The sequence below is a fragment of the Capricornis sumatraensis genome, chromosome 18 (assembly GCF_032405125.1).
Source record: "Capricornis sumatraensis isolate serow.1 chromosome 18, serow.2, whole genome shotgun sequence".
Classification (NCBI taxonomy): Eukaryota; Metazoa; Chordata; class Mammalia; order Artiodactyla; family Bovidae; genus Capricornis; species Capricornis sumatraensis.
Genome location: NC_091086.1, coordinates 45,181,682 through 45,197,410, shown reverse-complemented (window position 1 = coordinate 45,197,410; position 15,729 = coordinate 45,181,682). Strand labels below are relative to the sequence as shown.

Genomic DNA, 15,729 nt, shown 5'->3' with positions numbered 1-15,729 from the left:
TCCTACCCAAGCTCACTCTCCTCGTTCTCCTCTCTCCTCTTCCCCTAAACTTCCCTCCATCTACTCTGCAACCTTCCCAGTGCACATAAACTCTTTCTGGGGAACTCCTAGGACACAGATAAGTCTCATTCTTTGGTGTTAACCACCTCTTGCTGATATTATTGACTTTCATTATTTACCTGTCATATGACCTCACAAGATTTTTAGTTACTCCCATTCAAAAAATTTGCCTGGTACAATGCTTTGAACATTGAAAATACTCATTAAATGTCCTTTGATTATTATTTTTAATTGAAGTATAGTTGCTTTACACTGCTGTGTCAGTTTCTGCTGTACAACTAAGTGAATCAGCCGTACGTTTAAATATATCCCCTCTTTTTTGGATTTCCCTCCCATTTAGGTCACCACAAAGCACCAAGTAGAATTCTGTGTGCTATACAGTAGGTTCATAGTGGTGTATATATGTCAACTGCAGTCTCTCAATTCATTCGTATGTTTGTTCTGAACGTCCATGTGTCTATTTCTGCTTTGCAAATAAGATCATCTTTACCATTTTTCAAGACTCCACATATATGCATTAACATTTTTTCTCTTTCTGACTTACTTTACTATGTATGACAGTCTCCAGACCCATTTAAGTCTCTGCAGATGACACAATTTTGTTCTTTTTTATGACTGAGTAATATTTCATTGTATATATGGATACATAACACATCTTCTTTATCCATTCCTTTGTTGAAGGACATTTTGGTTGCTTCCATGAACTAGCTGTTGTAAATAGTGCTGCCGTGAACAGTGGAGTGCGTGCCTTTCTCTGGGTCATGCCCAGCAGTAGGATTGCTGCATCATATGGTAGTCCTATTTTAGTGTTTTAAGGAACCTCCATATTTTTCTCCATAGTGGCTGTACCAATTTACATTCCCACCAACAGTGTAAGAAAGTTTCCTCTCCAGCATTTATTGTTTTGAGACTTTCTGGTTATGGCCCTTCTGACTGTTGTGAGGTGATAAACTTCATTGTAGTTTTGATTTGCATTTCTCTAATAATTAGTGATGTTGAGAGCCGTCCTAGACACCGTGTCCTGGATTAAATTTTTTCTTCCCATGATTAGGCAGGTCATGAAGGTGGAATTGGGAAAGAATTACATTCATTTTTCATATTGGGGACACCTTTATTAGCCTTTTAGTATCACCACCCATAATGAAAATAGATAAATTCTATCTGCATAATTTAGGGACTCCCAAACGGTGTTTCAGTATCATACTTTTCAGAATTAGTTATTTTGATACTTCTTTCCTAATATTACCTAGTCCATCAGTTAATGCTGAGTTTAGATAATTTGAATGGAAAATTTACATATCTGTGTACCTGTGAGTGTATTACATTGCATATTATTCTGATAAACTGAATAACTAAACTTATATATATGGAATATTTAGCAACGCTTGAGCAAAAGACGACAAAATGAAATCATGGCCAAAATCCAAGCAGCTATCATACAGATTCCTAAACCCACATCAAATCGTACTCTGAAAACATTTGACGCCCAAAAATTAATGAAAAAGAAAAAAGAGGCAGAGGTAAGTGATAATCCTTTAACATTGTGTTCTGTTTATCTTAATGAAAGGATGATCTTTCCCTAAGAGAGAAACTTCCCTGAACTTCCTACTTCCTTTTCAAATTACGTCTGGCATTGTCCCTACTCATTTAAAACACCTGCACTGCATGCATGTCCAATCCATCTTATTCCATTATTTAAACTGTTTAGAAACAGAGAATATAGCTTTAGGATATGGGTGACAAACTGCTGTTAAATGAAATTACCTGTGTGGACTCTTGTGTGGTGGATTCTGTGATCACTAACAAACTGTGCCAGAGTGGGTGCTGTTGTGATGGGTCATGATACCCATGCATACAACAGGGGCCAGTCTAGGTACCCAGAATACCAGGTAGGTGCCATTACTACTATTTGCTTTTCTCGGATACTTCCTTCCCATGTTGCACTGTCTTTCTATGAGTCCTAGAAATGTTAAGCAATTTGCTTGCTCTCATTATATTTAGATTTAATATATATTATTGATAAATATTTTATTACTTACAATTATCAGTCATCCATACAGGATACAATCTCATTGTATTTCATAGGGGAGCAGTACTATCTGTACATTTTGATACTAATTCCTGGAATCTATACTTCATGCTGCTATAATGATTGTTATTGATATTCTCCCCTTTAACTTAAGAAAATAGCTACCATTTATTCATCATCTGCTATATGTCAGGGTGTGGGCTAGGCACTTCACATTGTCTTGAATTTGTAAACAACTCTCTAAGTATGGTATTGCTTTCCCCATTTTTTGGATAAGGAAACTGAGGCTCAGAAAACTGGCATGTTTTACCCCAGTTCACAATGCTGATAAAGCAAAGATTGGCAGGTCACTCTGATGTCTAAATCCATTGCATTTGATTTTAACGCATTTATTTTTTAATATTAAAATCCTATAGTTAGAGTCTAAAAATATTACCCACAGAGGCTTTTTTCTGACCCCATTTTATTATTTTTTTTACATATTTTATTTTATTTTATTTTATTTTTTAATTTTAAAATCTTTAATTCTTACATGTGTTCCCAAACATGAACCCCCCTCCCACCTCCCTCCCCATAACATCTCTGTGGGTCATCCCCAGGCACCAGCCCCAAGCATGCTGTATCCTGCGTCAGACATAGACTGGCGATTCAATTCTTACATGATAGTATACATGATAGAATGCCATTCTCCCAAATCATCCCACCCTCTCCCTCTCCCTCTGAGTCCAAAAGTCCGTTATACACAGCTGTGTCTTTTTTCCTGTCTTGCATACAGGGTCGTCATTGCCATCTTTCTAAATTCCATATATATGTGTTAGTATACTTTATTGGTGTTTTTCTTTCTGGCTTACTTCGCTCTGTATAATCGGCTCCAGTTTCATCCATCTCATCAGAACTGATTCAAATGAATTCTTTTTAACGGCTGAGTAATACTCCATTGTGTATATGTACCACAGCTTTCTTATCCATTCATCTGCTGATGGACATCTAGGTTGTTTCCATGTCCTGGCTATTATAAACAGTGCTGCGATGAACATTGGGGTACATGTGTCTCTTTCAGTTCTGGTTTCCTCGGTGTGTATGCCCAGTAGTGGGATTGCTGGGTCATAAGGTAGTTCTGTTTGCAATTTTTTAAGGAATCTCCACACTGTTCTCCATAGTGGCTGTACTAGTTTGCATTCCCACCAACAGTGTAGGAGGGTTCCCTTTTCTCCACACCCTCTCCAGCATTTATTGCTTGCAGATTTTTGGATCGCAGCCATTCTGACTGGTGTGAAGTGGTACCTCATTGTGGTTTTGATTTGCATTTCTCTGATAATGAGTGATGTTGAGCATCTTTTCATGTGTTTGTTAGCCATCCGTATGTCTTCCTTGGAGAAATGTCTATTTAGTTCTTTGGCCCATTTTTTGATTGGGTCGTTTATTTTTCTGGAATTGAGCTGCATAAGTTGCTTGTATATTTTTGAGATTAGTTGTTTGTCAGTTGCTTCATTTTCTATTATTTTCTCCCATTCAGAAGGCTGTCTTTTCACCTTGCTTATATTTTCCTTTGTTGTGCAGAAGCTTTTAATTTTAATTAGATCCCATTTGTTTATTTTTGCTTTTATTTCCAGAATTCTGGGAGGTGGATCATAGAGGATCCTGCTGTGATTTCTGTCTGAGAGTGTTTTGCCTTTGTTCTCCTCTAGGAGTTTTATAGTTTCTGGTTTCTGACCCCATTTTAATAAAAATATTTCTTATGTTTCCTTGACTTGATTAAAGTTTACGAAAAAGGATTTGCAGTAGGCAGATCAGCTAAAATTAATTTTCCAACAGCAAATTCATAGTGCATATAGGAGTACACAAGAAGTGTTTAAAACACCCAAGATAATTTTTGAAGAAATATTTATATCCAAAAAATGCTTCAGTTCAGTTCAGTCGCTCAGTTGTATCCGACTCTTTGCAACCTCATGACCACAGCATGCCAGGCCTTCCTGTCCATCACCAACTCCTGGAATTATTCTCATTTAAAATAATTGTAATTAAAAATGCACATCCTAACTTTTTGATAATCTTTTTTCTTATTAAATGCCTTTTGATGTACTGTCAGAGCTAGAATCGTGAACTGAATAATTCAGATTAGGCAATTTTCACCTTCTTTTAGGTACCTTTAGCCTACACTAAAAGTAACAAGTTAGAATAGAATAATATTCTAGAATATTTAGAAATCCTAACTAGCTTGAATTATTAGTACATATAACTTTTATAAATTTGAATGAAAGTGATAAATGAAAAAGATTCAATATATTTAGAGGTAAAAAATTAATGAATTTTCTTTAAAGGATGTGGCCAATGAAATTAAGAAGTTTGAAGCATTAATAAAAAAGGATCTCCAGGCAAAAGAAAGGTGAGATAAAATTATTTTAATAATCAAAAATTTGATTTTCTTTAAAAAAGTTCATTTTACTTTAACTTTTGAATATTTAGAAACAGTTTACCTGAAGTAGCTATTCCAAGGATGTTTTCACTTTGTAGAGTCTTCATTGAGAGAGTATATTAAGGAAGATAAATGAGATAAAATTCAGATTAGTTGTTCATTAACAGTTTTGTAAATATCAAGAAGGCAAGTGGCTATCAAGTTATTATTCATTTACATTTTTTACTGTACTGCCTTTATTAGACTCTAGTTGCTCTCACCTTGCATCCTCAGCATTTAGCACAGGGACCAGCAATAAAGAACTGCTGAATGAGTGCTGACAAAATATCACTAAGAGTTTCAGTGGGTTCTTTACAGAAAGCTCCTGGTTAATGGGCTTCTTTTGCCTAAAGATAAAGATCTTCTCCCCTTTTGTATCCTATCAGGGGTCACTGACTCACAGAAAACAGCTAATGAGGGACTGCACATATAGAAGCAACTTGAATGCTTCTGCATTTTTTCATGGAAACTATCCAAAGTCTACTCATTTACATTTTATAGAATAGGAAATAAATCTCTATTAAGGAAGAAAAATAGACACAAATTATATATTTCAGTTCCATATTAATATTTCTGAAGAAAAGGAATAGAGTCAAATGAAGTGGAATAAGATTAAGCTGAAAGAAGACATGGTGAGGAAGTCAGGTGTGAATGAAAATGAAGCAGAATGAAGAATGTATGTGCTAACTGTCTTTCCTCCTTCCTTCTGCAGAAACTCCTGATGCCCTACACTAAGCCCTGCTCATGTTTATCTGTGCTTCCCTGACTCCTAAAATAACCACAGCCCAAGCCCACTCTCCCCTGCAGCTACCATCTGAACCCCAGTACACCCTCCCTGATCTTGGCCCATGAAATCATTCCATTTCTTTCAACTCTTTCACTCATCTCTCCAGTCTCATGCTCTGGAGTGACGAACGGATGGTGTCTACCAAAATGACCGTCTTAAAATATTGAAAAACTTTCAGTGAATGGCATTCTCTGTAGCTCTACCTTCCACTCCTTTCTTGGGACCCCTTGATTTCCACACAGTTAACAACCAGGATTAACACCAAGCATGCCAACATCTTCCACTCCCTACATCAGCATCTATTTGGATTAACTAATGTCATCACCATGTCAGTGATTAAATATTTGAAAGATCATACCCACACAAACTTTCACTCTGATCTTCACTGCTTTCCCAGCCTGTTCTGAATTTAGACCTCTAAGGTAGCTTTGAAACCTGGAAACCAGAGGGGTTGAATTAGATGGGTGTATTCTTCTCTCTGGAGAAGGCAACGGCACCCCACTCCAGTACTCATGCCTGGAAAATCCCATGGACGGAGGAGCCTGGTGGGCTGCAGTCCATGGGGTCGCTAAGAGTCAGACATGACGGAGCGACTTCACTTTCACTTTTCACTTTCATGCATTGGAGAAGGAAATGGCAACCCACTCCAGTGTTCTTGCCTGGAGAATCCCAGGGACAGGGGAGCCTGGTGGGCTGCCGTCTATGGGGTCGCACAGAGTCAGACATGACTGAAGGGACTTAGCAGCAGCGGCAGCAGCATTCTTCTCTCTCTTGTAACAGAAATTAGAATGTAAGCAGCCAAGGGTATGTGTTGTTGCCCCAAGGTTATCAAGGACTGAATCTTCCCTTTCGTTACACTGTCCTGAAATGTGGCTTTTGTCTTTAGAGTCACATTCACAATGTAAGATAGCTTCTAGGCCCCTGGCCATTTGACCCATGTTCCAGTATCAGAAAGGAGGATAGGCAAAAAGTGCATGCTAATTTGCTTCAGTCATGTCCACTCTTTGCAGCCCCATGGACTGCACCCCACCAGGCTGCTCTGTCCATGTGATTCTCCAGGCAAGAATACTGGATTGGGTGGCCATGTCCTCCTCCAGGGGATCTTTCTGATCCAGGGATTGAACCCACATCTCATTATGTTTCTTGCATTGGCGGGTGGGTTCTTTACCACTAACACCACCTGGGAAGCCCCAGGCATAAAGTGGGTATCTCCAATCTAAAATAGTTCTTTATACCAGCCTTCCCAGAATGCCCACGTAACAATTCTGCATATACCTTATTGGCCAGAATTCAGTTACATGGCATAATCTAGCAGAATGGGAGACTGGGAACTGTAGTCTTCATCTGAGTATGTTGTTTCCCTGAATAAAACGGGCTCTGCTTTGAAAGAAAAGGGAGGGAAATAGCAGTGTCTGTCTCAAGTCCTTTCTCTGCAGAAACCCCCACTTGGTCTTGCCAGAGATTTATCACCAGGGCCCTTGAGATATGGACACACTCACTTCTCAAAGCAGAAGGATAGGGCCTGGGGTCCCTGGAGTCCCTGGACCGGTCACCTCTGATTGTGAGCAGCCCCAGCGGTGACTCCAAATCCCTTCCAGTACGCTTCACAAAGGGCATTTCCTCTGATGGACCCCCAGATAAAAAAATGCTGGGAGGCACTGGCTTAGAGCAAACTTTTAAAGAAACAAAAAAGCTATGGTACAATATGGCCTTTCTTAATCCCTGTTATTGACCGCTGCTTCTTTAGTTCATTCTGAATCCTTAGCTTAGAATCAAGCATGTTCTGGACTCTTTCAGAAATTTCACACTACTTGATGGCAGAAAGCACTAAAATCATCTTTTAGGGTGACCTAAGGAGCAATTTTTGCAGCTGCCCCTTTCAAAGCCTGCTCCCAAAACACTTTCTCCTGGATGTCACTTCAAAGTCTGTCGTTTCTTTTGTGAAAGGATGAAGTGAATGCTCAGTGAGAGCAATGCAAGAATGACCGTTGCTGCTTTTCCCCCACATATACTCTTTATTTTTTAAAACAAATAGTAAATGCCACCTGCTCTTTTGTCCTTTGTTTCTTTTCTGAGGCTGTTGGCTGCTGTAACTTGACATTCGGATTCATAGATTTACATTAGTTTCCTTCTAACAACTGCTTTTTAACACACACACATGAATTTGACCAAGGTTCCTATCACTAATAATTCACACTGATACAATTACTAACTCTATGGAGGCTTGGCAAACAGATATAAAGTAAACATAATTATTGCCCTCAAGAAACCCACATCTCATAAAATGAATATTTATTCAAGAAAATATCATGTAACTTTCTTCAGGCCTTGACTGGCATAAGACAGAAGATGGGTGTATATATGTATGGTTGGATAGACTGATTGATGAACAAAGGAGAATCAATATCTTAAGTATATTGGTAGCAGCCAAACACAATGTTAAGGGAGACCTATTAACCCATGCTCAGTGTAAGGCAGACCTTTAAACACCACACTCAAGTAAAAATATAATAATAATTTTGATGAAGGATCTAAAAAAGTTATGCTACACTTTCATAAATTAATATTAATTTCATAAATTAATATTTATAAGTATTAATTATTACTAAATCTTAGTAAATAAAGTTAAAACTTGTCTTTGATCTTCCTGAGGCTTTGCTAGCTACACAATTTCTGCTGAATGACTCTCAGTTGACAGAATACAATATGTGTAATTTTTTTAAACTGTATTATACTTGCAGTGCTTCTTAGCATATGATTTGAAATTTAGCAAACATCATCTACGTGTCAGTACTGTGAGGCATGGGTACATACAAAAGTAAAATAGTATACTTTTCTTCTGTGCTCAGACTTCAGCTGAAAGCAGCAAATATAAAAATAATGAACTATAATAAAATATGATCTGTGCCATAAATATGTGATTATTACGTAGAACTAATTATAATTTAAGAATTTTGATTCAACTATGTAAATGGGTTTGCTCTTTGATTTAATAAAACTGTATATACTCAGATTAGGAAAGAATATGTGTGATTATTACTTTGTTAAACATGAATTAACCATGCTTTCATAAAAACACTTCTGTCAATATGAGAATTGATGACTGTTTAATCCCTGAATACCATAATAATGTTTCCCTGTCTTTTGAATAACATTATAGGTTATATTTTAAATAGAAAGCCAAAGTTCTAATATCTGCCTTAATGCTTGTATTAATTAATGAGCACCCAAGGGAGCCGTCTTCTGAGGTCTTCCTCTATAGTCACAAGTAGTGGTGTGTGATTGAGTTGTATTTTCAAATCTAAATAAAAACTATTGTCCTTTAGTGCATCCAAGACTTCTCTAGATACAGCAGACCAGACAACCACTGATTTGTTAAACACTTATTCAGATGATGACTACATTAAAAAAATCCAAAAACGCCTTGAAGAAGATGCTTTTGCACGAGAGCAAAGGGAGAAAAGACGGCGGAGACTCTTAATGGATCAGTTAATAGCTCATGAAGCCCAAGAGGTAAGATGTTTCATTATTGATTAAATAAAAGTGCTGGAAATTTTTACAAAATATAGTCTTTTATACACTCTTATGTATATCTTCTGTATGTATCATGTGCTACTCTGAATCAGCGTTTCATCTTTACACCATGACAGCAAATACACTCAGGAAAAAAACTACATCAAACACTTACCAAAGAATCTAAAATCTGATGATGCTTATACAACATTGTGAATTTATTTAATTGTACACTGAATTGTACATTTGAAAATGGTTGAAATGGTAAATTTTATATTACATATATTTTACCACAGTAAAAAAATGCTGACAAAATAGGAATCTAAAAGTTATGGCAACCATGTATATCTGTTGTTACTTCTAGAGGGAGAAGAGAACTTTTTGTCCCAGGTTTACTGAGGTATAATTGACAAATAAAAATTGTATATATTTAAAGTATATAATTGTGTTTTGATATATGTATGCATTGTGAAATGATTACCATAATCAAACTAATTAGCACACCCATCACCTTAACAACAACAAAAAAATAAGTTACCATTTGTGTGTGTGTGTTTGGTGAAAATACTTAAGATCTACTTTTGTAAGTTCAACTTTTTTAGATTCCACATTTAGTAAGATTATGTAATATTTGTCTATGTCTGGCTTATTTTTCTTGGCATAATGTTCTCCAGGTTTAAACATATTATCACAGATGATAAGATTTTCTTCTTTTTTAAGATTGATCATATTCTATATATGCATGCATGTGTACTAAGTCGCTTCATTCGTGTCTGACTCTTTGTGACCCTATGGACCATAGCCACAGTGAGTTGTCATGTCCTCCTCCAGGGGATCTTCCCAACCTAGGGATTGAATCCACATCTCTTATGCCTCCTTCATTGGCAGGCAGGTTCTCACCACTAGTGCCACCTGGAAAGCTCATTCTAGATATAAATATATACATATATATATATTTATGTGTGTATATATATATGTATATAATATTTATATAGAGAGAAAATGTGACATGCATATCTATACTCACTTAAGTGTCCATTCATCCACCAATGGACACTTAGATTGTTTCTGTATCATGGTCATTGTGAATAGTGCTGCAGTGAACATAGGGTTGCAAACATCTCTTTAAGATACTAATTTCATCTCCTTTCATTTCCATTGGATATATACCCAGAAGTAGGATTTCAGGGTCATATGATAATTCTATTTTTAATTTTTAAAGGAAGCACTATATTATTTTCCACAGTGGCTGTACCAGTTTACATTCCCACCAACAGTTTACAAGGGTTCCATTTTCATCACTGCCTTGCCAACACTTGTTATCTCATTTTTGTTTTTGTTTTTTGATAATAGCTATTCTAACAGAAATTTGCAACAGTGCCCAATTGTGGATATGACTGGTGATGAAAGTAAAGTCCGATGCTGTAAGGAACAATATTGCATAGGAACCTGGAATGTTAGGTCCATAAATCAAGACATATTAGAAGTGTTCAAGCAAGAGATGGCAAGAGTGATCATCGACATTTCAAGAATCAGTGAACTCAAACATACTGGAATGGGCGAATTTAATACATATGACCATTATATCTACTACTGTGAGCAAGAATCCCTTAGAAGAAATGGAGTAGCCCTCATAGTCAAAAAAAGAGTACGAAATACAGTACTTGGGTGCAAACTCAAAATAGACAGCATGATCTCTGTTCGTTTCCAAGGCAAACCATTCAACATCACAGTAATGCAAGTCTATACCTCAACCAGAAGAAGCTGAACAGTTCTATGAAGAGCTACAAGACCTTCTAGAACTAACACCCAAAAAAGATGTCCTTTTCATCATGGGGGAATGGAATGCCAAAGTAGGAAAAGAGATATTTGGAGTAACAGGCAAAATTGGCCTTGGAGTACATAATGAAGCAGAGAAAAGGCTAACAGAGTTTTGCCAAGGGAAAGCACTGATCATAGCAAACACCCTCTTCCAACAACACAAGGGAAGACTATACACTTGGACATCACCCTATGTTCAATACCGAAATCAGATTGATTATATTCTTTGAAGCCAAAAATGGAGAAGCTGTATACAGTCAGCAAAAACAAGGCCGGGAGCTGACTGTGCTTCAGATCATGAACTCCTTATTGCCAAATACAGACTTATTTTGAAGAAAGTAGAGAAAATCACTAGGTCATTCAAGTATCACCTAAATCAAATCCGTTATGATTATACAGTGGAAGTGGCAAATAGATTCAAGGGATTAGATCTTATAGAGTGCCTAAAGAACTATGGACAGAGGTTCATGACATTGTACAGGAGGCAGTGATCAAGACCATCCCCAAGAAAAAGAAATGCAAAAAGGAAAAATAGTTGTCTGAGGAGGCTGAGAAAAGAAGAGAAGCTAAAGGCAAAGGAGGAAAGGAAAGATATATCCATTTGAATGCAGAGTTCCAAAGAATAGAAAGGAAACATAAGAAAGCCTTCCTAAGTGATCAATGCAAAGAAACAGAGGAAAAGAATAGAATGGGAAAGACCAAAGATCCCTTCAAGAAAATTAGAGATACCAAAGGAACGTTTCATGCAAAGATGGGCACAGTAAAATTGGACAGAAATGGTATGGACCTAACAAAAGCAGAAGATATAAGGAAGAGGTGGCAACATTACACAGAAGAACTATATGAAAAATACCTTCATGACCCAGATAACCACTATGGTGTGATCACTCACCTAGATCCAGACATTCTGGAATGTGAAGTCAAGTGGGCCTTAGGAAACATGACTACAAACAAAGCTGGTGGAAATGATGGCATTCCAGTTGAGCTATTTCAAATCCTAAAAGATGATGCTGTAAAAGTGCTGCACTCAATATGCCAGCAAGTTTGGAAAACTCAGCAGTGGCCACAGGACTGGAAAAGGTCAGTTTTCATTCCAATCCCAAAGAAAGGCAATGCCAAAGAATGCTCAAACTACTGCACAATTCCACTCATCTGACACACTAGTAAACTAATGCTCAAAATTCTCCAAGCCAGGCTTCAGCAATACGTGAACCTTGAACTTCCAGATGTTCAAGCTGGTTTTAGAAAAGGCAGAGGAACCAGAGATCAAATTGCCAACATCTGCTGGATCATGGAAAAAGCAAGAGAGTTCCAGAAAAATATCTATTTCTGCTTTATTGACTATGCCAAAGCCTTTGACTGTGTGGATCACAATAAACTGTGGAAAATTCTGAAAGAGATGGGAATACCAGACCACCTGACCTGCCTCTTGAGAAACCTATATGCAGTTCAGGAAGCAACAGTTAGAACTGGACATGGAACAACAGACTGGTTCCAAATAGGCAAAGGAGTACGTCAAGGCTGTATATTGTCACCCTGCTTATTTAACTTCTATGCAGAGTACATCAGGAGAAACGCTGGGCTGGAAAAAGCACAAACTGGAAACAAGATTGCCGGGAGAAATATCAATAACCTCAGATATGCATATGACACCACCCTTATGGCAGAAAGTGAAGAGGAACTAAAAAGCCTCTTGATGAAAGTAAAAGAGGAGAATGAAAGAGTTGGCTTTAAGCTCAACATTCAGAAAACAAAGATCATGGCGTCTGGTCCTATCACTTCATGGGAAATAGATGGGGAGACAGTGGAAACAGTGTCAGACTTTATATTTTTGGGCTCCAAAATCACTGCAGATGGTGATTGAAGCCATGAAACTAAAAGATGCTTACTCCTTGGAAGAAAAGTTATGACCAACCTAGAGAGCATATTAAAAAGCAGAGACATTACTTTGCCAATAAAGGTCCATCTAGTCAAGGCTATGGTTTTTCCAGTGGTCATGTATGGATGTGAGAGTTGGACTGTGAAGAAAGCTGAGCGCCAAAAAATTGATGCTTTTGAACTGTGGTGTTGGATAAGAGTCTTGAGAGTCCCTTGGAGTGCAAGGAAATCCAACCAGTGCATCCTAAAGGAGACCAGTCCTGGGTGTTCATTGGAAGGACTGATGCTAAAGCTAAAACTCCAATACTTTGGCCACCTCATGCAAAGAGTTGACTCATTGCAAAAGACCCTGATGCTGGGAGGGATTGGGGGCAGGAAGAGAAGAGGACGACAGAGGATGAGATGGCTGGATGGCATCACCAACTCTATGGACGTGAGTTTGAGTGAACTCCAGGAGTTGGTGATGGACATGGAGGCCTGGTGTGCTGTGATTCATGGGGTCGCAAAGATTCAGGGACGACTGAACAACTGAACTGAACTGAACTGAAGATCACTGCAGATGGTGACTACAGCCGTGAAATTAAAAGACCCTTGCTCCTTGGAAGAAAAGCTATGATAAATATGGATAGCATATGAAAAAGCAGAGACATTACTTTACTCCCAGAGGTCTGTCTGGTCAAAGCTGTGGTTTTTCCAGTAGTCGTGTATGGATGTGAGAGTTGGACTATGTAGAATGTGGAGCACGGAAGAATTGATGCTTTTGAAGTGTGGTTTTGGAGAAGATGCTTGAGAGTCCCTTGGACTGCAAGGAGATCCAAATAGTCATTGGAAGGACTGATGCGAAGCTGAAACTCCAGTACTTTGGCCATCTGATGTGAAGAACTGACTCCTTGTAAAAGACCCTGATGCTGGGAAAGATTGAAGGCAAGAAGAGAGGGGGATGACAGAGGATGAGATGGTTGGATGGCATCACTGAGTCGATGGACATGAATTTGAGCAAGCTCCAGGCATTGGTGATGGACAGGGAAGCCTGGTGCTCTGCAGTCCTTTGGGTCACATAGAGTTAGACAAGACCTGGCAACTAAACTGAACTTATTCTAACAGATGGTTTTGATTTGCATTTTCTGATGATTAGGAATGTTGATCACCTTTCCATATACCTGTTGGCCATTTGTTTGTCTTCTTTTAAGAAATGTCTTTTCAGGTCCTTTGACCATTTTTAAATCCGGCCATTTGGTTTTTGGATAGCGAGTTGTTTGAGTTCCTCGTATATTTTGGATATTAGCCAACATGTATGGTTTGCAAATAGTAATCTCCCCTATCTTGTAGGTTGCCTCTTCACTCTTTTAATTGTCTACTTTGCTGTGCAAAGTTTTTTCTTTTTTAATATCCAAATCCATGTATCTATTTTTACTTTTATTGCCTGTGCTTTTAGGGTCAGATTAAAAAATTAATTGCCTAGACCAATGTCAGGATGTGTTTTTCCCTATATTATGCTTCTGTTAGTTTTATAGTTTTTGATCTTATGTGTAAGTCTCTAAACCAATTTGAATTGATTTTTATAAATGATATGAAATGAGGGTATAGTACCATTCTAGTGCATGTGGATATCCAGTTTTCCCAGAACCATGTGTTATAGAGACATCCTTCCTCCATTGTGTAGCCTTGGAGTACTGAAGCTTTGTAATTTATTTTGAAATCAGGAAGCTTGATATTCTTCTTACTCAAAACTGGTTTGGCTCTTTGGAGCCTTTTCTGGCTCCAAATGAATGTTAGGATTGTTTTTGTATTTCTGTGAAAAATGCCATTGGAATTTGGTTAGGAATTGCATTGTATCTGTAGATCACTTTAGGTATTATGAACATTTCAACATTATTAGTTTTTCAAATCCATGAGCAACTTTTTCATTTATTTATATCTTCTTCATCACTACAAACAAAGCTAGTGGAGGTGATGGAATTCCAGTTGAGCTATTTCAAATCCTGAAAGATGATGCTGTGAAAGTGCTGCACTCAATATGCCAGCAAATTTGGAAAACTCAGCAGTGGCCACAGGACTGGAAAAGGTCAGTTTTCATTCCAATTCCAAAGAAAGGAAATGCCAAAGAATGCTCAAACTACCGCACAATTGCACTCATCTCACATGCTAGTAATGTTCAAAATTCTCCAAGCCAGGCTTCAGCAATACTTAAACCTTGAACTTCCAGATGTTCAAGCTGGTTTTAGAAGAGGCAGACGAACCAGAGATCAAATTGCCAACATCTGCTGGATCATGGAAAAAGCAAGAGAGTTCCAGAAAAATATATATTTCTGCTTTATTGACTATGCCAAAGCCTTTGACTGTGTGGATCACAATAAACTGTGGAAAATTCTTCAAGAGAAGGGAATACCAGACCACCTGACCTGCCTCTTGAGAAACCTATATGCAGTTCAGGAAGCAACAGTTAGAACTGGACATGGAACAACAGACTGGTTCCAAATAGGAAAAGGAGTGCGTCAAGGCTGTATATTGTCACCCTGCTTATGAAACTTATATGCATACTACATCATGCAAAATGTCAGGCTGGAAGAAGCACAAGCTGGAAACAAGATTGCCGGGAAAAATATCAATAACCTCAGATATGCATATGACACCACCCTTATGGCAGAAAGTGAAGAGGAACTAAAAAGCCTCTTGATGAAAGTAAAAGAGGAGAGTGAAAAAGTTGGCTTAAAGCTCAACATTCAGAAAACGAAGATCATGGCATCTGGTCCCATCACTTCATGGGAAATAGATGGGGAAACTGTGGAAACAGTGTCAGATTTTATTTTTTGGGGCTCCAAAATAACTGCAGTTGGTGACTGCAGCCATGAAATTAAAAGATGCTTACTCCTTGGAATAAAGGTTACGACCAACCTAGATAGCATATTCAAAAGCAGAGACATTACTTTGCTGGCTAAGGTCCATCTAGTCAAGGCTATGGTTTTTCCAGTAGTCATGCATGGATGTGAGAGTTGGACTGTGAAGAAGGCTGAGCGCCGAAGAATTGATGCCTTTGAACTGTGGTGTTGGAGAAGACTCTTGAGAGTCCCTTGGACTGCAAGGAGATCCAACCAGTCCATTCTGAAGGAGATCAACCCTGGGATTTCTTTGGAAGAAATGATGCTAAAGCTAAAACTCCAGTTCTTTGTCTATCTCATGTGAAGA

General features: G+C 38.0%; 1 protein-coding gene across 1 annotated transcript in view; it reads left to right on the top strand.

Annotated features, from left to right (window-relative positions):
- The window catches only part of SPEF2 (sperm flagellar 2), a 199,405-nt gene that overhangs the window by 19,630 nt on the left and 164,046 nt on the right, over positions 1 to 15,729 (top strand). The window contains exons 4-6 of the mRNA XM_068990522.1: positions 1,440 to 1,580; positions 4,411 to 4,475; positions 8,658 to 8,844. Coding sequence (XP_068846623.1) covers positions 1,440 to 1,580; positions 4,411 to 4,475; positions 8,658 to 8,844 — 393 coding nt within the window. The remainder of the gene's footprint in view (positions 1 to 1,439; positions 1,581 to 4,410; positions 4,476 to 8,657; positions 8,845 to 15,729) is intronic.